The 27979-nt window shown below is 35.5% G+C and overlaps 1 protein-coding gene across 8 annotated transcripts in view; it reads right to left on the minus strand.

Annotated features, from left to right (window-relative positions):
* Positions 1-27979, minus strand: part of NBEA (neurobeachin) — a 506232-nt gene that overhangs the window by 261844 nt on the left and 216409 nt on the right. For all 8 annotated transcript variants that reach the window (XM_061457520.1, XM_061457513.1, XM_061457519.1 and 5 more), the window contains 2 exons: positions 24850-24977; positions 5624-5685 (listed from right to left, as the gene is read on the minus strand). In XM_061457520.1, the coding sequence (XP_061313504.1) occupies positions 5624-5685; positions 24850-24977 (190 nt within the window). The remainder of the gene's footprint in view (positions 1-5623; positions 5686-24849; positions 24978-27979) is intronic.

The raw sequence follows: 27979 nt of genomic DNA on the forward strand, positions 1-27979 counted from the left end.
AAAAAGTTTTCTTTTTCTGTTTGGTTTCTATGTTGGGCAGCTGCCAGTTTCTGAAGCCCAATAGCTATTGCACACTTCGAGGCAAAATGCACATTTACATGTGCTAGTGCATACTGAAATTTCTCCAGTGCCTGGTCGATGGGTCTTCCTGTATTCTCAGAGCCTATCACCACATTTCCTCAGTGAGAATTTCATTCAAATTTGCATTGGCAAGGCACATTGTTTCTTTGTTTGTTTTCCCTCTTCCCCTTGGAGTGAGGTTAATTTCTTGATACTGTTTCAAATTTTTTCTTGCTGCTTAGGACAAGAGGCAATGCACTCATTCACCTTTCCCTTTCCTGCCTTCTGCCCCATTTTGCCAATTTATAGTTCTGATTGCTATAGTATATATAGTGGTATACAACTGCTATGGCTTACACATCAAACCGCTGGGAAGTGTTTTATGGACTGTGCTGCATGGGAACAGAACCTTCACAGATCTTTTCTGATTAAGTATGTACTGAATGGCTGCTTGTGATATGGAGAGACAGACTAGATTCAGCCCAAAGAGTTTCTAAGTTTCCAGGTTAACAGATAAGACAATGTGAACAGACACAGCTCATTTATGAAGCTCACACTGCTAGCTAACATTTGAAAGGCTTAGCTGAAGTGCAGTTTAGCCATTAATTACATACTGGAGTTTGTCAAGTTACGGATATCCTCTTGGTATAGTTTGCTTTATTTAACATACTTTTAAATTCTACAATTTTTCATAAAAAAATTTATAGATTTTATTTAGACCTTAATTATAAGAGGGACTCTGTGTTATTATTTATTTAAGAATCTCCTAAGAGGTTTAAATTGCCAGTTTTAAGTAAAGTATTTTGTGGGTATGTACACCCTTTTCCTCATTCCTCATGCAGTTTTTTCCAATAAAAGCCTATTTACAAGGGATAGAATCTAAAATAAATCTTCTTCCTCAACACAGTGATTCAGAAGCAGGTTGAAGGAAGTGATCCTGCCCCTCTACTACACTCTTGTGAGAACTCACTTGGAGTACTGTGTGCAGTTTTGGTGTCCTCAACATAAAAAGGACATGGAACTGTTGCAACAAGTCCAGAGGAGGGCCACGAGGATGATCAGGCGACTGGAGCACCTCCCGTATGAAGACAGGCTGAGGAAGTTGGGGCTGTTCAGCCTGGAGAAGAGAAGGCTGAGTGGACACCTCATAGCAGCCTTCCAGTACCTGAAGAGGGCCTATGGGGATGCTGGAAAGGGACTCTTCATTAAGGACTGTAGTGACAGGACAAGGGGTAACAGGTTAAAACTTAAACAGGGGAAGTTTAGATTGGATATAAGGAAGAAGTTCTTTACCGTGAGGGTGGTGAGGCTCTGGAATGGATTGCCCAGGGAGGTTGTGAATGCTCCATCCCTGGTGGTGTTCAAGGCCGGGTTGGACAGAGCCTTGGATGACATGGTTTAGCGTGAGGTGTCCCTGCCCATGGCAGGGGGGCTGGAACTAGATGATCTTAAGGTCCTTTCCAACCCTATTCTATGATTCTATTTTCATTCGAATTTTGGTATTTCCTTTGGAAGCTACTGAATGATAATCTTGATCAAACGTCCAACACAGGAGAAAGGAAATCAACAAAATAACTGACGTATTGAAAACTACAAATCCTGAAAGTTGTCAAATATTCTACATGTATTCTACAACAACAAATGACAAAGTATTTTTTTTTCCTGAACATAACCATTTATCCATTATAATAGTTATATTTTTAAAGAGGTCAAGTAATAAAATACTCTAAATACTAAGACAGAATTTCCTATTTAAGAAAATAAATTTCCCCTGTTAATAGATAAGGTACAGAAAAATACAAGTAGAATGAGATAAAACTCCTTTGGGATAACATCATTCAGTTTCTGCAGAAGCTGTACTCCCAAAGAGAAAAAATTGTAAAAGATCTGGAAGTAATTGGAAACTATTGTAAAAAAAAGAGCAATTGAAATCTAAATCTGATGTAAGAAGGAACTACACTGCAAAAAAATAAATGTTTTGGGGCTTTTTTTTAAATTGCACGGTGTATTGAAGAAATCTGCCACTCTTAACAGCAACACAGCTGTGACATGCTCAACTAGGCTGAGGGAACAAAGACCAGCTAATCAAGCACAGGTCTTGTCAAACACCCCATCTTCATCCATTTTATGTTAAAATACACTACATGCCTATTTTACGAAAAGTGAAAATCATTATATGTATACTATGAGTTATCTAGAAAAAAAATCTTTCAAGTACTTGAATGTATGTTTTTCATTTATATAAGAAATAAAGAAAACCTTCAAATTAACCTCAATTTTAATCTAGTTATGTAGGTGATACTAGGAAAAAATAAAATTGGTGAAGGGAAGCAAGTTACAGTACAAAAGACATTCTGATAATACAGAGTAGAACTTTTTTGTTCTTCCCCAAACCCAACAAATGATGCACTATCCCTACAGGAGTTCCTTTAAAACTTAAAATGTATTTTTCACAGAAACTCCAAATTCCTCTGGGGGAAAGGCTTGATTGCATATTCCTCAGAGTCTAGAAAGCTGCCATATGAACTGAATTATCCATGACATGTACCTTCAGACATTTGTAATGTGATATTTCATGTAAATTTAGACCATACCTTGGACGTGAGCCGCTGGCAATGTTGATTTTATTCAGGAGCTCAGATAAGAAAAAAATCCTGACATCCTTGCTAATCTGTAGTTGTTAACATGGAATTTCCAACATAAAGAGCATAAAAGCACCTAATTTGCTGTAGCAAATGAAAGGAAAACAAACTTTGCATTTCCCTTTCCTTTCCAATGTCTAAAGTTACTTTGTTCTGTGCAAACAAAATTGTACTTCTCAAAGGTTTTTTAATATTGGCATCTATCTTTTGAATGACACATTTCAAACTTCCCCACATAACCTGTAAAATGTCATTCAATTCGAAGGATTTCCCCATGTTAGGAGGAAAAGCCCTAGTTACATTAGGATTACTGAAAAAAACACAGTACTTTATATAGTCTTTAAAGTTCATACTACTCTATCACATGGAAAACCTGAGGTAGCACTATCTCTCTTTTTATAGACATGAGTTATCCTCATTTGCTGCAGATGACATCTCCTAGAGCTCCAAATTCCAAATTCTGTTAGCTATAGGGTGGATTACAGTATTTGTCTGCCATTCTCTTCTAGTCATGTTATGTATTTGTATTTTCATAGTGTTTACCTTCTGTATTCTTTTGACAAACATTTTTACCATGTGAACGATTTTTTTTTCTCCTGCAATTTTGTACACCTATAGGAATAAATGCAATATTCTGTGGAGATGCAATTTACAGAAGCAATACTTTTGTAGTTCGGAAGGTGAGGGGAGAATGCCATTTGCACTCCTACAGCCCCCTGTTGATCAATTCCTGCAGAAACATTGAACATCAGCAAACACAGCATTACCTTCTCAAGTACTTAGTAATAGATGGACATTAGGATACAAAATCTTCTTTATTTAGAAGACATGAAAACAACCCTGAAGTATCAGATGGGCTATGCAAACTATATGCTTGCAGTTTCCCAGAGTAATTGGGTAGGCAGAAAATAGATCTCCCAAGCAAATGCTGAAGGGAATGAATAAATGTTGAAAACTTTAAAATTATCAGGTTATTCACAGTATTTCAGGTATAAAATTAATCTTGTTTTTTAAATAGTAAAATATTTTGAAATAATAAATAACATGCGTAATAGTAATAAAAATAACAAATTGATTTAGCTGCATTTGTTACACAGCTTTACTGGGATATCTAAAGAAAAAGCATTGCGCAGAGCTTAAATTTCTCTCTCTTCCTTTCAATCAATATTTGAGGCAAAGTTTCATCTCTAGGGCCCTTAATGGCAGGAATTCCTGGAGCCAGCAAATGAGTAATGTTAAACCTATGATTAGATGATGAGGCCATCAAAGACACTAGACCTTAATGCTACATTCCACTTTATTCCTGAGAACAGCAGTAAACCCAAAGGCTAGAGAAGAAAAGACTGTAAGTTATTCTTTCTCTCCTGAAAATGTTTCAAAAACTGCCAAAAAAAAAGAAATAAAGAAAAGAAAAGAAAAGAAAAGAAAAAAGAGAAAGAAATAAAAAAGTTGCATGACATGAAGACAGAGCTCAAAAGTCTTAGTGGACCTTTTGGAATTTTCCTGGAACTCAGGACTTTACCATGAGGTAACAAATTTTTCAAGTACCCTGCTGGAGCAAGTTTGAAGTTTAAAACCCACTGAGGATTCCTGCCAGGGATGTATTTTTCTTTTACTTTTCCCTAACCAATATCTAGCCTGGCTAAAAGAGGAAGAAAAAAAAAAAAAGGGGGGGAAGAGGAAAAAAAAGAAAAACAAGATTTAATGATTTCCTTATGACACAAGCTTTAAGAAATGCAACCGATGGACTGGCAAACAGCAGGTAAGTTGGAGCCCCCTCCCCCAAAATCAGTTATAAATGCTAATTATTTTTAGACACATTTCTCAAAAGTAGATCTTAATTTCAATTATCCCTAGGAATTGTTTTCAGTACATTTTTGGTGCATTTTCTTAATGTACAGCCGTAAAGACACAAACAAGTACTTTCCCTTGATAATACTAGAACAAGTTAACCTCAGGATTTTTATATACTATCTTGGTTTGAATTTAACTTGTATTATAAATCTATGGGGTACTTGGCAAATTAAGCACTGTTATTAAGTTTTTAGAAAAATATAAAAACTTGTGAAGTTATTTGGATGTTTTAGGCCATCATTTTTTTCTTATATTTACAAAGCAAGAAAATTCTAAAATGTTTGCTGATAGTACTGGCAGTTTAAAGTAGAGAAAAAAAAAAAAAAAATATATATATATATATATATATATGAAATTAACCAATAACACAATAACACTTCTGTCAAAGCAAATAACATTAAAATTGAGATATAAGCAATCCAAACAGTATGATGAGGTATTTTAGTTTTGAATTTTTCACTTGTGAAAGCAATCAAAAATGTTAATTTATTCAGATTTCTGAGAAACCAATTACTGCTTCACTAAAAAAAAAACAACAATTAACCACAACATTTTTAAAATGAAAATACTCTGCTTCTGCTTGTTCTTGAGGACAACCTAAACCATGTTCTTCTGCTTTTTATATACTGACAGCTACATAAAATATCCAGTAAATTATATCATGTATATCAAAAGTAATAGTCATCTCAAAGAGAGGTTTTAAAAAATTACTTATTCAAAGACAGATTTCAACATAAAATTATGACAATAGTATCCTATTTATGTATTCTAAATAAGAATTGGCTTGAAAGAGAGTTTGTGGCCAGAAAAAATGCATAATGTGCATCCACACACTTTTGTAAAACAAATGCAAATATACACTGTATACCCTTTGAATACAGAGAAACTATTGAACTTGAAAAAAAAGAAAAAAATCTAGACTTTATATGCTACCAGAAGAGATTAATTTGTATCTTCTTATACTGAAATGGAAGAATGAAACAAACAGCATGATACAGTTCTTAGCCGGGCAGTAATCCAGCGCTATGCAAAGAAAGTAATACAATTAAAGCCAGAGAATGTCTTACCTGTGAACAAAGTAGCATAACAAGTTCGACCACTGAAGTACTTGACTTCATGCAAACCAGACCTGCAATAAATAGTAAAAAAAAAAAAAAAATATTGGTGATATTTAGTTATCATAACTTCATGGCTTCAGAAATTCTATTAAGTATCTGTAATGTATATTTATTATCACTCAAATTCACTAAAACAAGTTTAAAGCACAATTATCTGAGAATCTGAGATTCAAATACTCTTAAATGTTCAGAAAGCATCAAAATTTTCACCAATCTATACCAGCTTCAAGACAGAATGTTTTTTAATCACTGCCTAATAACATTGCCACTATTGTAAATATTTGTTTGCAGCTTTGGAAATGCAAATTTACCTTCTGAGAGGGGAATAGCATATTCAAGTTTTTAAAAGATGCATTGTAAAGAGACATAGAGAAAATTACACTTTACTGTTAACTTTATACAGTAATTTCTGTTATCTAAACTCAGATAGAAAATAACATGATGGTTTCAGGCACTTTGGGTGTATTAAATAAATGAGAAATTCACAAATGTAAAGCTTGCAACTGAGGACTAAATAGGAAGCTGAAAAGCAAACTGAGGTGTTTTAAGTACGTTTCTACAAACAGCGATTAGAGACAAAAGCACTCCTACACAATAGCACATATATTTATTGCAGGTAGTGGATAAATACCCTTTTGTGCCCATTTTGCTAACAACCCCATCCTTATTGTATAGTACCACAGAACAAGCTGTAAGAAGCTACTAGGATTCCATTCTATCAGATATATGGGCAGACAGTTAACTAATGAAATAAGAGGCAGATGTGCAAAGCTCATTTAGGGAGACAATTGCTGTAATTGATCAGCTATTCTCAAGCTCAAGTGCTAGAGGAGCAGAAAGATTAATGGGATACTTATCACCTGCAAGCTACCTCCACTGTTTGAAAGCTGACAAAAGAAAATCCAAACAGAAGACTCTACAGTTAAACAAATGCAGGTAGCAGAGACATATCAAATACTTTATCACAGGATGTTCTCTGGTTTATTTTTAATGCACCTCATATTCTGTAAAACTAAAAAAAAATCTGTCATGCCCTCACTTATCATCTCTCAAAATCATACCTCAGATGTATTAAAATATGACTAAGGCAATATAATGCTCTTACAAACACATTCCCATACTACAGTCTTCTAAACTGGTACATGTTTTCACCTTCTGATTTCACATCAAAAGAACAAATGTATCCAGAATAAGCATCAAACACAGCTACAAAAAATAAACCAAGTAAATTACATAGCTAATATTATGCATAATCAATAATTTCTTTGCATCTTCATCAGGTTTCCAAATAGAAAACTCGACACAAAATATACATATTAAACTCATGAGTATTTCCTGGTTGAATCTACTGAATTTGAAGTTCTTAACTTTCTGAGACAGTTGTGTAGCTATTGTCACCTGTGTAGCTTCAAACAATATGAAAAGAAGTTTGGAGCATGGCTCAAACCAAACATGCCTAAATGGCACAAAGCTGGGATAAGTACTTATGATTACCGTCCAGATAAAAATGATGATCTAGTCTTAATGACACAAATGCTGCGTACATAATAAAACAGGACTCCCTGTATGAAGGATGTAATAATTATATTAGTGCAAACTTTTCTATTTACAATAATAATTTCTATACGCTATATATAACTTTTTAATAGTTTGATGATTCTATGGGCTTGAGTAAAGTGGTTGTCTGACCTACAATTATTTTCTCTATTTGTCTAGACATCACTTGATAATTTCTGCGTTTCACATTTAATCAATTGCCAGATTGGATGAAGTTTTCTAGCATTCAAAAAGCTACATATATCCTTGGGTAATATGGTTTAGTGTGAGGTGTCCCTGCCCATGGCAGGGGGGTTGGAACTAGATGATCTTAAGGTCCTTTCCAACCCTAACTATTCCATGGTTCTATGATTCTATGAAATCAAACTGATTTTGGTGAAATTTAGGAAAAGAAGGATACAGTTAAGGTTACAGGACCTAGTTAGCACATCAGCATGCCAGTTCTGTAATTGCCCACTGATGAAACAATCCACTGATAATAGCCATTAACACCTCTCATAACTTGACATTCTAAGAGGCTGGCTTTTATGTAAAAAAGAAACAAATAACTATCCTAGAGACTAGCTCTTTTCACATGTGAAAATACGAAGGGAAATAGGAGAGACTCATAAAAGAAGTTCATAATGTCAGAGTTAGATGCAAAGAATAAACTTTGCAGAGAGCTGTCTAAATCAGAAATTAGCTGTGCAATATCCCAACTATAAATAAGCAAAATAAGAGTAGCCATGACAGAAAATGGGGAATACCATGCAACTTGATGGGTAGGAAGAAGAAAATAGAAACAGAAATATTTTCTATTCAACTTTAAGTACTCATACCATACATTCCTTGAAGTAAAAGTGAATACAGAAACATGAACCATTCATAAAAAGGGCCACTCGAACGTTATAAGTTTCTTGCTTATCAGTCTCTTAGTCCCACTTCAGGGACTCCTTCCACTCAAAGCATGAGGAAAAGTGTGTGCCCTCCATTACATGCTCCATTTCCTCCTTCCTAGCTGCCAAAGGCTCTACTGCACTTCTTCCCTTTTTTGCTTATTCATGATTAAGCAGTTAAGATTTGAATTAATAAAGATTTTCTTTCTGTTACACAAAACACAATTAATCTTCAGAGTTTACTGTGAGATCTGTTGTGGAGTCAATGGCAGAGAATGACAAAACCAGTTCAGACCTAATGGAGAACAGATCAATTTCTGCCTACCAGGAAAAACTGTCAGAACGCAATCTCTGGTTTATGAAGATTCCACATAATCAAAAGTTGTAGGGGCAAATAATAATTGTCTTCTGCTTAAGTTATCCTACACACAACAGGAAAAAAAAATCATTTTAATACTCTTTTTGTTTTTAAATTTGCACAATCCTCTGTTCTAAGAAGTCAAACTTCTGCAAACTACCTTAGTGCTTTTAGCATGGTACAGACACTGAAATGATTTACTTCACCAGACAGCATATTTTCTAATAGACAAAAATAGAAAAGGAGGAAGAAAATGTCCTGCTCCCATTTTACAGACAGAAGAGAAGATACAAACTAGTTAAGGTATCTTGACAAAAATCAAAACTAGAATTTGTAACATGAATCAGAATAAAGAAAAAATTCCTAAGCCCCAAACACACTGACAGCCGCATTTGTTCTTTCTCTTTACTGTTTCGCAGGATTTGACAGAGACTTTTAGAGTGTGTAAGACTTTATTACTATTAACATAATGAGAAACAAAAATGGTAACAAGCTTTGAAAAATAATGGTTTCTCTGATGGAAGAGAGCACACATATCTATTTTCAGTTCTCTTCCCTCCCTCCCCCAACTTAACTCCAGTGACAAAAAGTGTTACCATTTCAAACTAAAACTGTTGCCTGCATTCTTCAGCCACAGATAAAGTCTTCCTATACCATCTGTATCAAATGCCATTAAGGAAGCTAATGTAATTACTAAAATACAAGTGGATATTTCCTGCATACAGGAAGGTTAAAAAGGGCACTCTTTAACTGAATGGAGTAAGTGCTCTTTATATTTGGTGTTCTTAGTACTTTGCTTCATGGTCTATTCTCAGTCCATTAAATATAGCCATCAAAATTCAGCAATTTGATGGCAACAATGACCACATATATGGATGCAAAAACTGGGAGCATCAAGTGCATGACCTTAGCTAATCTGGAATAAATGATGTATGTCTGGCAATTATCTTGAAAAGCTCTCGTTTACTTGACTTCTTTTTCAGTGTTCTGTTGGCCCAGATATGCTAATTATTTCTTTTCACTATGACTTATTAATGTCTAAAAAAAGATTAATTTCAACTACACTATTTCACTTCCTGCCAGCGGCATTAATGAAGTCATGGGTTCAAAACCTCAATGCCATCCTGCTGAACTGGTCAGTGTGAATTTCTATTGTGAAGAAATATAATGTAGGCTGATAAAATCAATTTAAAAAAAATCCTTGTGAAATAAGATCATGGTTTTGAACTTCTTTTTATTATTATTAATACAATGTGTGTATGAGTCTAAGTGAATACCACCACAGTTTCATCTGGTCTTTATCAAGGTTTGCCTGCATTTTCTGTCAATGATTTTACTTTGTGTCAACCTAAACCTTTATTGGAACTGGAATCAATTGTAATATTAGCAAAACCAAAAGCTAAATAGTTTTATGTTCAACTTCAAAAAAGAATGCAATTAACTATACTTTATAGCCAGGAGAAACCTTTCTCTCAGTTATAGGTTATACTTATCTTAAAGTCTCAGGTATGGCTAAATAAAAAGCTTGAGAAAGTTTAATCCATTTAACCCTGTTCACAGATAAACCTTGGCCTTTATTACTCCTGTATAGCGTGGATCAAAGCTACAAGAGCTTTGACAGAAAAAAATGCTTATGACAAAATAAAGACATGTTATTATATGCATTATTTTATTAATATATGAAAGTGCATAAAATATACTTAGAAATGAGCCTATGGTCCTAAAAGTAGTAAAAAAAAAAAACAAAACAACCCAACACAAAAAAAAACAAGCAGAAAATACTAGAATTAATCTTTTTAACATATATTTTTGTAAGGTCATCTATTTCCATTTCCTAGTGATGTAGTCCTCATGTACTTTAAACAAAATTGTATTGCTTCAAATTGGTCACTGTAATTACTGGTAACTCATACCGTGGTATCTCTTCTCAAAGTCCTTACTGATTTCTGTGCCCAATGAGAGAGTAGGAAATTTCCACTGGTAATTGTCACTCAGAACTTGCGTCTTCATTTTTGATACACTATTCCCTTATACTCTGTTCAACATTTGTTACGAATGGCACAACAAAGTTACAAGGACAGTTCATGCTGCTGACAGAAACTAAAGCATGTTTGGCTGTGACAGTGCTAGGAAAAAAGTGATGGCAATATTTTGACTGTAAATGCAAGTTTTCCTTCAGGTTTATTTGTTCTTGCAAAATGTCCTTCTTCTGCCAGCAAAATCTTACGATGAATATTTTCTTGAAATATTTGCATAAATCCAACTTAGAATCAAAGAAATAAACTTGGGATTTCTTTCTTGAATATAAATTAAAATTACTTGGATAGGTTAAATTTACATTATTCCTTCTAGAGAAGCCTAGATTCAAATTGATGTTTTTAATCAATTATCAAGTTGCTGGTGAGTGCATTACAGATCTGAGAAGACAGAGGGAAAATGTAAAGATAGTTGAAAAGTTTTAAAGTAAATGCTAAGTATGTAAACCCCTTAACTAAAATGACAGATGTTCTTATTCCAAGCAAAGCAATTATTAGGGAAAAAAAGGGCAAGATGTTTATTAAACAGAATGTAATGTTTTGAAAGATTTCACTCAAAGTTTTTAGAACCATACACGTCACATATTTTGTAGACATTTAAATTATGCTAATGGTCTTAATTTATGAAAAGCAAAGGCTGGCAAATATTCAGGAATTGCCGAAAGTCTGCAGATGGAAATCACAGCCTTGCTGCAAAATAATTACAACTTCACTTTCGCTAGATGAAAGGAAATGCTATTCCAAAGAACATAACTCACTAAAATACCAAAGTCAGGGTTATGGATTTAACAATTCCCTTCTGCAGCCTTGATTGGCAGAACACAACATTACCACCAACCCTAGGGACCATGAAAGATGGCTGTATTAGTACTCCAGACCATACTTTGTATGGATAGATCTCCTTTATAGAGCAGAAAAGTGACACAGGAAAACATGATGAATGTGAATTTGACTCAGTGCTTTTGTAGTTGATCAAGACAGTTATAATTCTTTTATGATTTTTTGTTACAGTGAAAGGCACTTCACAACACATCCAATTTTCTTTATATCTAGTACCCGAAAACCTAAAAATGGTATCATCCAGGCTATCAAATGAAATACCTTTAAAATATTATCAGAAATCTTTAGAATTTATACCTTAAGACAAACACCTCAAACGCAGGCAGATCAACATAAAAAACAGATTTTAATCTGTTCAAACCCAGCTCTAATGGTTTGGCCTTTTAATCAAATTTGTGATATAAAACAGGTCTTAATACTAGGATAAAGTTTAAAAGAATAAGAACGTTATGTAACAGTTTCTTGAATTATTATATTATAGCAAGACAACCTATAATTCTTCACCACTGCAGTTACTAAAAGGAATCTGATTGAGGACTATAAAATATCCAGATGGAATCACAGAATGGCAAAAACCCTTGAGAGCATACCCACAGAGAGGGGATTTATTACAATGTATACATGATTTACTTCATAAAATTCCAGACTTTCATACTGTGATCCCATGTGCTGTAATGATATTGATAAAACTGATGTTGGTGCCACATTACTCTGAAAAGTCCAGCCTTATACCAACATATGGAATTTCTGTCAATTTTGCGTTAGTTAACATGATGCACAAATTCTCATTCATTAACTAAGAAGGTGATCACTTAATCGATAAAATGAAATCCATTGCCACTGTTCAGTTTCACTTCTCCCTGAAGATTTTAAAAACTGATCCAGTTTTTCATTGTTAGCACCTGTGGTAATTTTTTTCTTGGCCAACGGTCCATTGGGATTTACTCAATATAAGCATTTCTATTTTCCTCTCTTCCTCTTAAAACTGTAACTTTTTGGATGGACCTCTTTTCAAATAATTGTTGAAGTTAACTAATATGCTTATCTAATTGCTATACCAGAACAGATCTAAAATTCAGAAAAAAATTTAGACAGAGTTTCTGGATAATCCAATCTTATTTACCTAGAGAGAATCTCAATGAAAACCATTCCACTTTTTTCTAAACACCCAACAGTCCACTGTCAAAATAAAAATAGAATCCTGAATGTCTTCTGATTTCCCCCTTTATCCTATGATATTAATAAAGTGGCTCACAGTTGTGGCTAAATTTCTGCTACAGCTGCTGCCCAGGATGCTTTATTTCAACAAATGGAATAAAGACAAAAAAAAAAACAAACAAACAACAACAACAAAAACAATTAAAAATTAACTTAAAATGCATAAAGTTAAAATATTTTTTCAAGTTTTGTCATGATATTTTCTCAAAATGCCATTCCTTTCCTGATGAAGGGGCTATTCTTGTGATGAAATTTGTAGAAAAATTACTAAATGAAAACAACCAATACCATAGAAGTTGCCACATATTCAGTACATCTGGGAAAAAAAAAACACAGCTATTCTGAGATTTCATGTTCTACTGATCCCTCACATTTTTCTTATTTAAATGAAGAAACATCTACCCCTTCTTCCTCTTTTTTTTTCTCGATCCTTCACCTCCTCTCAAATCTGTGTTAGAAGAAATACATTTTGGAAGAATTACCTCAACAATTAATTCTTTTCAAAGAAGTACAAGCCAATTTCACTCATTAACACAAGAAAATGTTTGTATTTTGTACCTTCACTATACCTCTTCACTACACACCATGTTTTCCCCTCACCTCAAGAACCTCTTCCAATTCTTTCTAAAGCTGTCAAAAGTGACATCCTGGACAAGATGGATCGTAAGCATGATCCCTAATGACAGCCTCTAGAATATCATGCTTTCCTTGAAAATGCATTACTCACTCACTTTTCCTTAAGTTTGTCTTTTTTTTTTCCTTCTTTCTACTACTACCTTCTAGTTCTTTGTTACATTCTTTCCTACTATAGGGGGAATATTATCATCATGGCATGACAACTAAAATATGTGTATGGCAAATGATGACAAAAAAAGAAGGCAAGAAAGTAAAACCACTTACTCATTACTAGTCCTCCTCACTTTTTACTTCCTTATATTTCTTCTCCTTGGCGGCCTTGGGGCCATACTGAGAGATCAGTGAGTGAACTAGAGCAGCTTACAAGTACCATGACAAAGTATAACATCACAGCACTCATGCAGCTTCCTAAATTTCTATGGCCAAGATGACCATCTTAGTATCTAGTTGAGCACACTGTTGGTGAACTAATATTTTGTTTAGATAGTAATTGTTTTCTGAGACTTTGATAAAAAGTTAAAAAAAAATTTTAGTTTCCACACTGAATTGGCAGCCATCAGGTCTTGCTCCTATCCTGAAGCCCTACTAACAAATGGTAATTATTCTAAAACAGTGCTGCTCAAAACACAGAACCACCACTCTTGAAATAACTTATATTTCTTGTGTTTCAGTTTTCTTTATTTACTTGACAGTAACATTGTTATGGGCTCTCCCTTGACCTGTTTTGACATCACTCTGCCATCTTAATTTGACATATCACAACTGTCTCTGTTGTCTGACAAGTTCTTTCAGCATGTGGGTTTTCCATTGCAAGAAAATCTTCACAGACAACATCACTATTAGTATAATAAGACTGACTCATAAAATGCCACATACCAGCCGACAAAAATAAGACATGCTATAAACCAATATATGTTTAGCAGGTTTGTTTTTTTGGGGGGGAGAGGTAAATTTTGACATAAAGTTACACTGAACACAGTAAAGATACGTTCTCTTAGTCCTTGCAAAAACAATACCAGGACTGTAGAGAGTCTGTTAACATCTAGATAAATCAGGCTTGATGTTTCATTACAGTTTATGTTATCATTAACATTGTTTTCTATCAAAACCAAAAGGGTCTATAAACAGGCATATTTTAAAGATTCAAGTGTAGTAGTTTCTCAAGCTAATTGATTCAAGAATTCTTGTGGAATATTCTTTCTTTATGCCATGCAAATAAACACATCCATGTCCAATAGGTTATAGAACTGTATAAGTGCCTTTAAATCATTAGGGCAAGTAAGGAAGTTTTGTAAACTTGGTCAATGATTAAAAGGTTTTAGTCTGGGTCATAAGAGCAGGTGGTAAGTTGAGAGAGAGTTGAGGAACATAGACGGAGAAACTTTGACCAGCCCTAATGAGATTAGTTCTGTAAAGAATCCGGACATAGAGCTCAGGCTACACAAAAAAGGATTATTAAACTGTGCTTCATGAAAAATACACCTTTCAGGGCAAAATCTGATACAAAGATATTATTTTCACCCTATAGTTTATCAGTTAGGTAGTTTGGAAAATACTGCTGAGATAATAAAGTAGATTGATTCCATTTTTAAGCCCTTACAGGCCAAAGAGTGGGTCAAACACCAGCCCAACTGTTTCAAGTCCAAAATCAGGCAGAGTCCCCTGCTGAGTTCTGAATGATGAATTAAGTGGAATAAGAACCAGAGAACCTCTGTCTGTGGGGAGCTTCAGTCACAGCATGAACATCCTGTAGATACTGAATACCTTTCTGGCATACCACCTCGTTTTTCTTTGGACCTGGACAGTAGAGGAGAAAATAAAGGGGGAAAAGGTGGCTGTTCTAAAAAACAAATTGTACAACTTTGTCCAGTGTTACCATGCAGTGCTGCTGTATACCTGATATGATGATTCCACCTACAGGCTATGTTACAGTAGTGCCTGTACATGTTCAGACCTTCCTCAAGAATCTTTAAAAAATTATTTCCTTGAAATAACATTAAATTTCTTGCTACACTTTTTGTAGTAGGAGACAACCTTACCGAGAAAAAAAAAGGGGAAAAAAGAATATTATTTTCCATGAAAGCTGAAAGTTAGTACAAGAAGGGAGACTTCTGACCTGGATGGTATTAGGACAAAGAAGTATGAAGTCCTCGGGGAGGGTGTTCTTCTAGAGTTTTAAGGCAAAAAGACCAGTCCTTCCCAGGTCTTATGGTTTGCAACTGGAACACAGGCTATTAGCTTGAAAAAGGAACTTGTGATAAAGTGCTCAATACTGCTGAAAGTAAGGGGGACCCAAAGACCACAAACAACTCCTTTTCTTGCCCTTTAAAGGTTCCAGTATTGTGTGTATTTCTTTACATTCTTTTAAAGAACAGCAACTGGTATTGTTTGGTTTCTAATTATGTAATTTTTATAGTAGCACTTTCAACAGTAATTTAGCAACTTCAAACATCTAGTGGCTTTTTTATTTTCAAGGATAACTAACAGAGCTTCTTTTCAGCAAACCTGATTGTGCTGCTTCCAGCTTTTGTTATCCTGAGGGCATATATTTTTTTTACTGCTGCATTATCTTAGCCCCTTCCATTGAATATATGTAGCTGATTCTAAACTTTACAATTAGTCTCACATTTTTAGTATTTTTTTCTCCATTGTTAAAGCAACAGACCCACCCCAACTTCTGCTTAATAGGAATTCTGTACATTTTGGATTGTAAAGATATCTTGATTATTAATAAATGTAATAATGATAATATATTCAAGGACATATAATCTGAGTGCCAACAACAGTTTCGACCCTTAAGTTATGTTGGGACCACACAAGCCAAAGACAAAGGAGAAGGCATGAGCAGTTAACCTCTGCTACATAGTCTAATGCATCTTAGTAAGTGTCTAATTCATTAGACAGGGATAGAGTGGCTCATATATGCAATTAATTATTGGCAGGTTTACTTTCAAAAAGGTGCCAGATGCTATGCATTTCCTAGTTGCTATCTGGATCTCTGATCTATAATGTTTCCTGCCATGTTAAACATCTGTTCAGAACATACTTCTGCACACAGGAACTTCAGTAATTCAAGAGTTAAACCTTCAGAACTGAATGAATGTGTCTCCTCTTCACATTCGGGTGTTTGTAATTATATCCCTTTAAAGACATCATAAAGGAATATTATGTGAAAGAAAAATGTTCTGTAACTGGTGTGAGGGTCATTATAGTTTGAAGGTAAACACTGTAGATAAACAAGAGAGACTTCTACTGTGGCACCTGCTCTTTAGTTCCTCCTCTGAATGCCAGTATTGGGATCTGTCTTGTCACTAATAGCATATTTTGAAAAACACAGTGGAAGTTGTAAAGCTTTGAACCCTGGCGCTGCTGGAGTATGTATAAATAAATAGGCAGATTTGAATATCCATTTAACCTTTGATAATTTCTTTGTTCCTACCCTACAGACTTCTGGAAAACTGGTGCTGTTTTCTGTCTCCATGTGTATCAGACTCATCAGTGTTTCTTAGTAAGAAACACTTTCAGTCCTGAAGTGTTTGCAGAAACATGAGCAGACTGTGAAGCCTTTCAGTAAGATACTAAGAACTAATCACAGATAATTTCATACAACAAAGTTCTTAAAAGCCTATAAGTAGCAGTTTGAAATTCATGATTTTGTTTTTTTTTTTTCTGTTTATGAAGGGATTACAATATTTGTAGGCAAGATTTCAATCAGCAGCATCATTTTGAATTATATCCATTGGAGGATTTCAAGGGTTTTCATGTCCTATTTCAAAATTACCTATTATTTTCTTGGTAAAAACAGAATTACTTATTTTCTTGGTAAAAACCAAACCTTGTAAATTACTTGCAAAAATTCATACAGTAATAAAGGAAAATAATTGAAAATATCCCACAGTGGAAACTGATACTCAAAGCTTGAAACAATATGAAGTTATTCAATGTCTTTTTAGTGATGATGAATATTTTTAAACTTACTGAAGAAAAGCATTACCTGCAACTCATTAGTGTTTAAACCTTATTATCTAAATGTGGTTTGTTTTCTATCTGAATGTGAATTCACTGGGATCCTTTTACAAGTGTTTACAGTGTGAGATAAAAAGAAATCTATGAACAGGAATCCTACTACCAAAAGTTAAGGAAATCCATCTTCCAGAAGATTGGGTCAGGCAATTCACAGGCTTTAACTGCACTGTGCTAAGCCTGCAGCATAACCTCTTACTAGAATCAGAAAAAGGGCACTTAGGGCACATGGAAAGAAAGGAGTGGGAGGCAGCATGGCAGAGAAGAAATATGTTATGAACTCCTTAGCCTTGAAAACCAATGCAGTGTTCTTGCCCCAGTACAAACCAAACAGCTCATAAGATTCTTGACCCTGAACTGAACTGAGTGATCATGTAGACTGAGACACGCACTGCAAATGACACTGGCCTGACCTCCTGCAGAAAGAGTTTTCACATTCACCTTGATTTCTAACAGGAACTCTCTGATGTCTAACTATAGGTGGCATGAGCTTTATATGAAGCTTGTCTGAATGCAGAGAAAGGAGAAAATGTTATATACTAAAATGAGCTTCAAGGTAATGATTAAAGAACTCCTTAAATAAAAATAAGAATCACTTTCTACATATATATATATACATATACACACAAACGCACATAAAAATTCAAAAGAAAGGCTTGTTTCATACAGTGACTTCAACACAGACCATCTTTGATGCCTCAAGGGAAGATGATATATTCTTGACTTCATCTGCAGTTGAGAGGCAGTCAACCACAGAAAAAGGGAAAAAAGCACTTTTTTTTACTGATCTGTGCAGGTGGATAGCTGACTTCGAAGTACATCTGTCTATGACCATGTGAAGAAATGCAGTGATGGTAATGTTAGAGCAAATTAAGATTAATGGCACATAGGAAACTGGGATTCACAGGCTCCCAAGCCACAAAGAAGCTCCCAAACCATTTAGCAAATACATGACATTTTTCCTCCTGAGAAGCTGGATCAAAGACTATATTTAGAAAGAACGTGTAAAATAGTCATAAAGATCACAAGTAACATCTGTCTGAATACTTGACGGTAAGCCCTAGCAAATTTTCCAATGTTATTTACCCTATTAGGCATTCTGTTGATAGAAAGGCTAAGACATCCTGTACTATCTAACTTCTTTTTATCTCTTTGGTACATTGAACCAATCAAACCCCTTACACTGTACTTCACATAGTTTATCTCCCACCCATCAGTCACTTTTGTGGCCTGCTTACCTGTTCCCTCTGCATATGTGTGTGTATTCTTCTTGAAGTGCTGTCTATAGAATGGTCCTGCCTCCAGATGGTAAGGGTTTGACTGCAGTTATGCACAAAAACTAAATCACCTCCTCAGCTGCTCTTCCTAGGCATGTAACTATTGCACAAGTCCTTGTTGCCTCAGAGCTGAGCTAAGAGAGCCCAGAGTATGCTAATTATTATAACAATCCCTACATTCTTTGTGTGGGTTTGTCCCTCATCTCCTACCCTCCAAATATAGTCTACACTCTTTGATCCTAGAGATTGGACCCAGCATTTGTCTCTTTTGAAATTTGGCTTTTTATTGAGTTTCAGTTATTCCACAAAATAATTCAACATATCTCTCGAGTGGAATGCCTTTGCTTCTCATTTTGTATATCTCTATCTAAGCAGTTAACTTTGCCAGGAACAATTCTGCACTGTAATAAAGATAGCTAATAAAAATACCAAAGTAGGATTAAAAAGTGGCTTACAGAAATTTCAGCACTATGAATAGCTTCACATTTTACTTATGCGCTCTTAATGCCAGTTAATGCAAATTTGAAAATCATAATACTATTTTTAAATTCCCTTTCTTTCTTACTTGCTAATATTTATTTATTTTGATCAGAATGTTGGCTACATGCTGTGCTACAGACTGGTAAGCAATTACCCAAAGTCAAATTAGTTGAAAGAAGGCATGCCTGGACACAAACAAAAATATTTTGGATATGGCAGAGAGTAAAGAATGAGAGAACAATATGCATGGAAAATAAGGTTCTGCAAGAGGATGCACTCACAGATGCTTTATAGCATCTGTGCTCCTGAGCACAACAATAATACAAGGGTTCGCTTTCAAAAGAAAGCCAAAGGCCATGTTAACCACCAAAAAAGTACCTCCCACACCCCCGCCCCACCCAGAAGCGTATGGGATTTCCACATTACTACAGTATCTTAGGAAAATGGTTATTGCAGTTTTCCTAATACAAAACTCAGTATTGTCCAAGGAAATCAGAAACTAATTGTGCCAGTGTTAGTACATGCCACACTTGTGGTCTTTGGGAGCTTTTATAGTGTCATTTAGCACCCAAGTTCTATTCGTGGTTTCTAAAGGATTTTTTGGCAATTTTTCAGTTGTTTCAAGAAGCCTCCTGTCAAATAGCATACAAAGCTATTCCATCATCACTCCTACTGAATATTTTCATAAGGCTGTGTGGTGTGCTAATGAGGTGAAACAGATTCTGATCCTATCAGCATACAACCATTTTCTGTTTCACCTGATTTGAATCATAGAATCATAGAATCATAAAATCATTAGGGCTGGAAAGGACCTTAAGACCATCTAGTTCCAACCCCCTGCCGTGGGCAGGGACACCCTACACTAAATCCTGAGAGCGGAGTAGAGGAGCAGGATCATCTCCTTCGACCTGCTGGTCACGCTCCTTTTGATGCAGCCCAGGATACGGTTGGCTTTCTGGGCTGCAAGCGCACACTGAAGCCGGCTCATGTTCATTTTCTCATCAACCAACACCCCCAAGTCCTTCTCCGCAGGGCTGCTTTGAATCTCTTCTTTGCCCAACCTGTAGGTGTGACTGGGATTGCTCCGACCCAGGTGTAGGACCTTGCACTTGGCATGGTTAAACTTCATGAGGTTGGCATCAGCCCACCTCACAAGTGTGTCAAGGTCCCTCTGGATGGCATTCCTTCCCTCCAGTGTATCAACTGAACCACACAGCTTGGTGTCATCAGCAAACTTGCTGAGGGTGCACTCAATCCCACTGTCCATGTCAGCCATGAAGATGTTAGACCAGTCCCATCACCGATCCCTGAGGGACACCACTCGTTACTGGTCTCCAGCTGGACATTCAGCCATTGACCACAACTCTTTGCGTGCAGCCATTCAGCCAATTCTTTATCCACCAAGTGGTACATCCATCGAATTGATGTCTCTCCAATTTAGAGACAAGGATGTCGTGTGGGACAGTCTCGAATGCTTTGCACAAGTCCAGGTAGATGACATCAACTGCTCTATCCCTGTTCATCAGTTCTGTAGCCCCATCATAGAAGGCCACCAAATTGGTCAGGCAGGATTTCCCCTTAGTGAATCCATGCTGGCTGTCACCAAGCACCTTGTTGATTTTCATGTGCCTTAGCATGCCTTCCAGGAGAATCTGCTCCAAGATTTTGCCAGGCACAGAGGTGAGGCTGACTGGTCTGTAATTCCTTGGGTCATCCATTTTCCCCTTCTTGAAAATGGGGGTTATATTTCCCTTTTTCCAGTCATCGGGAACTCCACCTGACTGACATGATTTCTCAAATATGATGGCCAGCGGCTTCGCAACTTCATTTGCCAGCTCCTTCAGGACCCGCAAATGGATCTCATCAGTACCCATGGACTTGTGCATGTTCAGATTTTTAAGATGGTCTCGAACCAGTTCCTCTCCTACAACGGGCCCAAGGTCTTCATTCTCACAGTCCCTGCATCTGCCTTCCAAGACTTGGGTGGTGCAGTCAGAGCCTTTGGCAGTGAAGACCGAGGCAAAGAAGTCATTCAGAACCTCAGCCTTCTCCAAATCCTGTGTAGCCAGTTCTCCCGAGAGCTTCCTGAGGGGGCCTACATTCTCCCTAGTCTGTTTTTTATTTGCCATGTACCTGTAGAATCCCTTCCTGTTATCTTTAATACCTCTAGCTAAGTTTAATTCTAACTGAGCCTTAACATTTGAATTGTATATGTATCAGAAACATATAAAATGTACAACAAAGAATTGTTAGTGCTTTTGGAGAAAGGCTACCTGGCTGATCTTCCATGCAGCTAATGATAAAGGAAAAGCATTGGTAATGTTTGTTTGGTACTTCCAAAAAAAAAAAAAAAGAAAAGGGAAAGCGTTGCATGTGATTATGCTTCAATCTTGGACCTACTGTTACAGTTCAGGACACTCCAAGAATAGCTGTGGTGAAAATGTTTTTGCACATCTGTGTTTGACAAGAAGAAGATACAACTTTTCTTTTGGCTACAGATTAGATTACACTCATCTGTAACATTTTCACCTAAAAGCTAGAATGGTGTAATGCACTTTACATGGAGGGAATTTGCAGACCATATGGAAACTAGAATTACTGAAAACATATCTATGCAAGTGTTAAATGGAACTCCACAATGAGTATAGGTAAACTCAAAAATGTGACCTACACGTATTGCATATTTGTTTCTAACTGGATTCTATATGGATGATTTTAACCTTTGCAACTTCTATTCTGTGAAGCATTAAAAGAAACTGAGTTGATGAACCATAGTAGGCTGGTTTCAGTACACTGAAAATCAGTCCTTTTTAACCTGTCATTGAGGAAAAATTCCACTTACATTCTGGGACGTTGAAATACTTGAAATTCAGTCGATTCCAAGAACTTGATTTAGAAAAAGCGAAAATGAACACTATTTTAGTAAAATTTTACCAATATCTATTATGCCGTGTCAGATTACTACTTGGTAGTGTTCCTTTGCTACCAGTCGTATTTGGGAATTTACATGAATAAAAAAACAAAACAATTTTGAGTATTAGTGGCCCATGCTTTTGGTCTAGACTGAGCAGATCATTGCAGCCCTTTTATTTCAACTCCATGCAAAAATTAAAAAGCCACTGCTTAGATATTAAGTATCATTCCCTTAAACAATAAATCAGCCAGTCTTCCATGGGACAGAATGATGACACAAGCTAAGGGAAAATGAGGTGGCATGTTATGACTGCAAGATTTTTTGCCAAAAGTTTGAGACAGCTCAGCTACTACAAAAAAGTGAAATCATAACTAAGCTGTGTACACATTTCCAAATATATTTATTAACAACGCCTATCTCAAAGCATCAGCAGGAAAGATTCCATACCATAAAGAGATATTGAAAAACAACAAGAAGAGGAAAGGTATTTTTATATTTCAAGCTTGAATAATCAGAGGAAGAGGACATGCTTCATAGAATGCAAGAAATACTTTTATGTGATCAATCTGAAAAGCAGACAGCACCTTCAGACTTGATTAAATGAAGTTTATTTGCTGCTTTTTGATTATTCTAAAACTTTTACACATAAAGCAACAAATTAAACTATTTCATATAAAACTGACAAGCTAATTACTGCTTGCCAGTAAAACCCAAATTTAAATTATCAAAACCCCACAGGAATTCTATGTACTCACATATCTTGAATAATGCCACTAAAAACCTGTGTTTTGAGGAGTCATTACATGGAGAGCACTTCAAAGCACTCCAGGGACCACCACTGGCACTTTTAATAAACAATGGCAGGAAATTTCTCAAAGTAAATCAGGTATCAGACTAGGAGAAAATCGAGAATTCTCTTTTAAAGGCAACTTAACTAGGCAAGAATTCAGTTTAGTTAAGATCAAGGGTCTCACGCAATGAAAAAAGAAGAGAAGTACACAGTGACTATAAAAACAGCTTTCTGCGTTCTCTGCTAAGAAGAAAAAAAGCCCAAATATTCTAGATGGAGCAAACAGAAATTAGAGTCCTGTAGTGTAAAATCTATGGTGTGCTTGGATTTTTTTCTTTACAAGTTGCTATTTCAATATCATGGGAAGAAATGACTAGTTTTTAGAAATGAAAGGAATGCAAGTGATTGAAGAAAAGGTTGGACATAACATTAAGGAAGAATTATGGGAACGACAGTCCTTATTTTGGAACTCGGTGTTTGGTCTATAAGCAATGATTCCCGAGACTCAGTTAGGTGGCTGATTCACAGATGGGACAAAATTTGGAACAGCAGTACAAGTGGGTATCAGCAGAATGCTACAATAAAACCATCTCTCTCCCTGGACAGACAATGAGATAAACTCATACTGCCATACAGCTGTGAGGTTCCTGTGGTCTCTAGCTTTTCAGTCTTTGTCATATGCTGGGAACTGTTGTAGTCTTGTTCTTGCTATGACTCTCACCAAAAGAGAAAGTTGGAACAGCACTGATGAAGGATTTTTTTTAATCTATGAAAGAGCTCAGGTGAAATCAAGATAATTTTAGTTGTATTGTATAAAAAACTGTAGTGCAATTAATCAATTGTCAAATGGAAAAGGAAAACACTGCTAAATATTTTTCAATCAACTTCATTGAAATAAGAGACTTAAGAATGGAATCTATCAAATATCTTACAGTCATCTCCATGTTCTCAATGACTACCTCAGACCATTAACTTCAGGTGTCATTAAGTGAGGACTGCGCCTTAAGTGAGAACTGCACCCTATTCATAGCTATAAAATAAACTGTATAAAATACCTGAAGCTTCTGAGAATTACCAAGCTGCTATACCATTCCTTTGTATTATTAAACAATAATATTATTAAATAATAATGAGACAGCAGGAAAAGGCTATTTAGGAGTACTTCCAGCATTAAAAGAGGGCCAACGTTATGGAGAGTAATAACTGAGACCATAGAAAGCTTGTACACTAATATTTAGCTAAAACACATGTATAATAGAAGGAGTTTTAGAATTTGAACACAAGGCTCTATTTTTTCTTTGCAGTTGTTCACACATTATAAGCTTTGCCTTAATGAGACTTTTTCCTCCCAGTAAAGAAGAAGATTTTGTGTAAGAACAATTCTGGAAGGAAAAAGGTTACTTGGCTGTATATATTCATCTGGATATATGATGTGGGAGCAATGCATACTCATGCAAATGGAGCAATGCTTACTCATGCAAATTACCCCATCACTATTTTACCTGCATTCGCACTGATTCATTACTTTCTGCATGAGCTTGACATATTTGCAATTTCTGCAATACCTCCTGCCTCACTTACAAGGCAAATTTCTACCTTTGAAGTAATAAAATCAATGCATAAAATGCCATAAAAATCCTTAAAAGTGTCCAAGGGTAACTTTCTTTAAAAAATCATCACTTTTCATTCCCCTCTAGGGACAACACTTTATTTGCCTGTGTGAATCCAACTAACCTGCATGAGCAAATAGTGTCCCTACCAAATATAGATATACGTATCAATAATATCAGAGCACAGTCTTCAATTTAACTTGTTCTATGGGAATTGATTGCAGTTTTTAATTGTATTTTTCATTAGTTTCTCAAAGTCAGGCTGAAACACTTGTATCAATATTCTGAGGAGGAAAAAGCAAACTATAAAAGAGTTTTATTAATTCCAAGATGACAGATGTATCTTTACACAGCATCTCACTTAGGGAAAAAAGGGGTAAAAAAGCTATCACTTTTCATTTCTTTAAATGAAATTAAATGCAAGGAAGTGAAATCAACAACACATTAACAACTAATTCATTTATTTATCAAAAATAGTTATAAAAGGCTAGTGAAAACAAAAAACTGTTCATATCAAATGACTAATAGCTAAAATATATAACCTGATAACAGAACCAGTACCTTCAATCAACAGCTCTTGTCCATGACTGCCCAACAATGTTCGGGATAGGAAAGGGGCAAAATCAACAAAAATTTCTCGCAGGAGAGGGGCCACCTTTTCTAAGGCTCTTTCAAGCTTTGCAGTGATACTGTGGAAGAACAGAGACCATGATTGGAAAGAACACATAACAACAGAAACTAAATTATGGCAGATCATACCTGTTTTTAAAAGCTGCTGTAAGCTTCATTAGAAAAGAGGATGGTTACAATTTCATTGAACTTTTTACAGTGTTTAAATGGCTTTAAGGAAATGCAAATGTCATGTCAGTCAGCAGTGTGTCAGCCTTATAAAGCCTACAACATTTAGAGCACTCCTGAACAAGTAAAATTTTTATTCTCAGTTTCAAACATGGTAAGCAGAATGCCAGATATTTAAGTGTAGGTCTATTTCACCTGTCTCAGCTTATATGCATCTCATAATCTTACATAAATTTGAAAACTTGAAAAAAGAAGTTTTTATTTACCCAAAGAAATCACAAGTAACTTGTTTTTTTGTTCAAGCTTTCAAATAACATTGCAAAGGCATTCAAATTGCATGCATTGCAATGCTAGAAAAGGGAGCGCATGAGAAAGTGCTCTAGCACAGGTATCGAGAAAAACAATATTCTTTTCTCCCACTTTGAGGAAACATGATCCCAGGTAAATAAATTTTCTTTGCATTTATACTTTTCTGCATGTTGACAATACAGTCTTTGAAGAGCGGAACATTTCTACTTGTACAATGAGGTGTCGTGACTTCTGATGCTTCTTAAATCCCAGAAATACTATAACTTTGTTTGAAGACACAAACCTAGCAATAGTATGTGAACATCAGCATTGTTCTAAGGATTGTATCTTTTAAAAGTCCTTCCCTTGAATAATACTTGTGCCATCTGAAACTTTCTTGTCAGGATTAAACACCTGATGTGTTATCTTAATGAACTTAAAAATAGAAATTACAGATGCAGTCTCATCTACCAAGAATTTTTGCTGTTCTCTTTCAGACTACTGATTGGGTTTTCTTTGTGTTTGAATTACACCACCAAAGTATTATTGTCTTTCAAAACCACCATTATAGGCAGAAGTTCCTTTTTTTGACAGAATCAAAGAGAATTGATTCTATACTTTATCTACTATCTATAAACACTAAACAACTGTGGATATTTTAATTCAGAACACATGATGATCCCTACATTTAGAAAGGAAGCAGACATTATAAATGGATTGGAAGTTTTCCTTCATTAGTTAAAAATATTTTACTGAATTCCTATAGCTTGCTTTCTTTCAATGTGCTGCTTTCCCATTTTGAATTCAGATATGAATTTTCTAGTATTTTAAAAGATGGATTCATATCACCAGCCTTTGTTTTAGTGAATTTCATTATGCTAAAGTCTCTATTGACTATACTTGAAATGCAGGTGACCAGATTGGAGTTCTTAATTTGCTTCATGAATCCACCCCAAGCTTTTGCTGCTAGGGATAAAAAGCCTACTATATTAATCCAGATTTCTCTAAACCTTGTTTTAAATAACAGTTTCACTGTAAACTGGTTTCAAAGGCCTAATTTTTGAGTTCATTTGACTCTCAAAACTCTACATACAATAGAAAAAATTTCAAGTTCAAAAGTTTTTAAAGTAAGACCAATTTTTATGTAGGAATCAAGTAATACAGAATGTGTGGATGTGCTATTAATTTACACTTTCGATGAGCTATAAATAAACACCTTGTTACCAAATGGACAGCTGATAGATTTTGTATCTTATGGATCTACTAGTGGGCAATTGGGAATATTGTTCTGTCAAAACATGAGATCAAAGCTTAGCACTGTTTAAAAATGCATATCAAAGAACAGAAATTAATATTTAAGCAGAGAAAAAAAATATCTTTTTTCCTTCATGTAAATCCCTGGCGCATTTATGTGCTGAATACTGAGTTCTGGTCCTTTAGTTTCAAAAACAACAAACAGAATTAAAAAAAACCAAACGTACACAGAGATTGCAAAAATGTTCCAGGGAAGCAGGTGGCCCATCTACTGACTTTCCTGCATGAACACACACACAGGGGAGAGACTGATCTTATTCTACAGCTGCTTCCATCATCTATTATACCTTATAATGCATCCTGCAATCATTAGGGTACGCCACCTTCCCAACCTCATTCCAGGCCAAAACTCTATGTCTCAATCAAGTCTATTAAATGTCTGAAATGTCTGAAAGTCCAAGATCATTCTCCTGCTTGCTTCCCTTTGCTCAGTCTACAGCCATAAGCAGCACTTTTCCTATGCAGCTGCTGTATGGGAAGGCTTAGATAGGTTAGTTTTCACTTCATGCACTCTGCCCCCACAAACACCTCTGACTTTTAATCTTCTAGAAACTGAAGCACAATGAATTCAAAGTTAGGAAAAAAAAAAAAAAAAGTTTTAGTTTTTTCTTTTTTTTTCTTTTCTGGGGGGAGGGTGGGGAGGAGAAAAGCGAAAAAAGCACAGAAGACATTTCTTGGGTTGATTAGATTTCAATTATCTGCATATATGATTTTGTGCTCCTTCTCAGGTTTTTTTTTAGTCAGAATTTCAGTTACTGCTCAGACTCCAGCTAGTTCTGAGTTCAAACTGAATTCAAAATTTGAATTCTAGATTATGCAACTTCAGTTTTTCTTTGATTACAGGACAAAAACTTTCAAAATGCTTGTGAAAAAAACAAGAACACTGCATTGGTTAAAACAACTGAAAATGAAACTGATTAACAATACAGTTTAATTTTATCATACTTCATTATCTGAATTTTAAAAAACATTTCACCCTCAGTGAAGCACTGTCCTAACATATTAAGAAGACAAGAAACAAAACGAGTGGTTTAATTACACTATAATGTTATTAACTTGCTTTGTAACACTGTCAAGCAATAAATAACATCATACAGATGGTCATTCTCTCCTTGATTATTCACACCTTTTGGAACGGAGCCAAGAGTCCTCACACTTTCAGGCTGGGCCCTCACCCATTTCTGTGATTTCACCTGCAACCCCCACTTGATGTTTGAGATAGGACCAGCAAAAAAGTGCAAAAGAACTGTCTGTTAAAACACTGAAGCACTTTCATTTTACAGGCTACCTA

This window comes from Pezoporus flaviventris, unplaced genomic scaffold (genome assembly GCF_033815535.1).
Source record: "Pezoporus flaviventris isolate CSIRO_AGI_PZ_B2104156 unplaced genomic scaffold, CSIRO_AGI_Pfla_v1 ptg000025l, whole genome shotgun sequence".
Taxonomy (NCBI): Eukaryota; Metazoa; Chordata; class Aves; order Psittaciformes; family Psittacidae; genus Pezoporus; species Pezoporus flaviventris.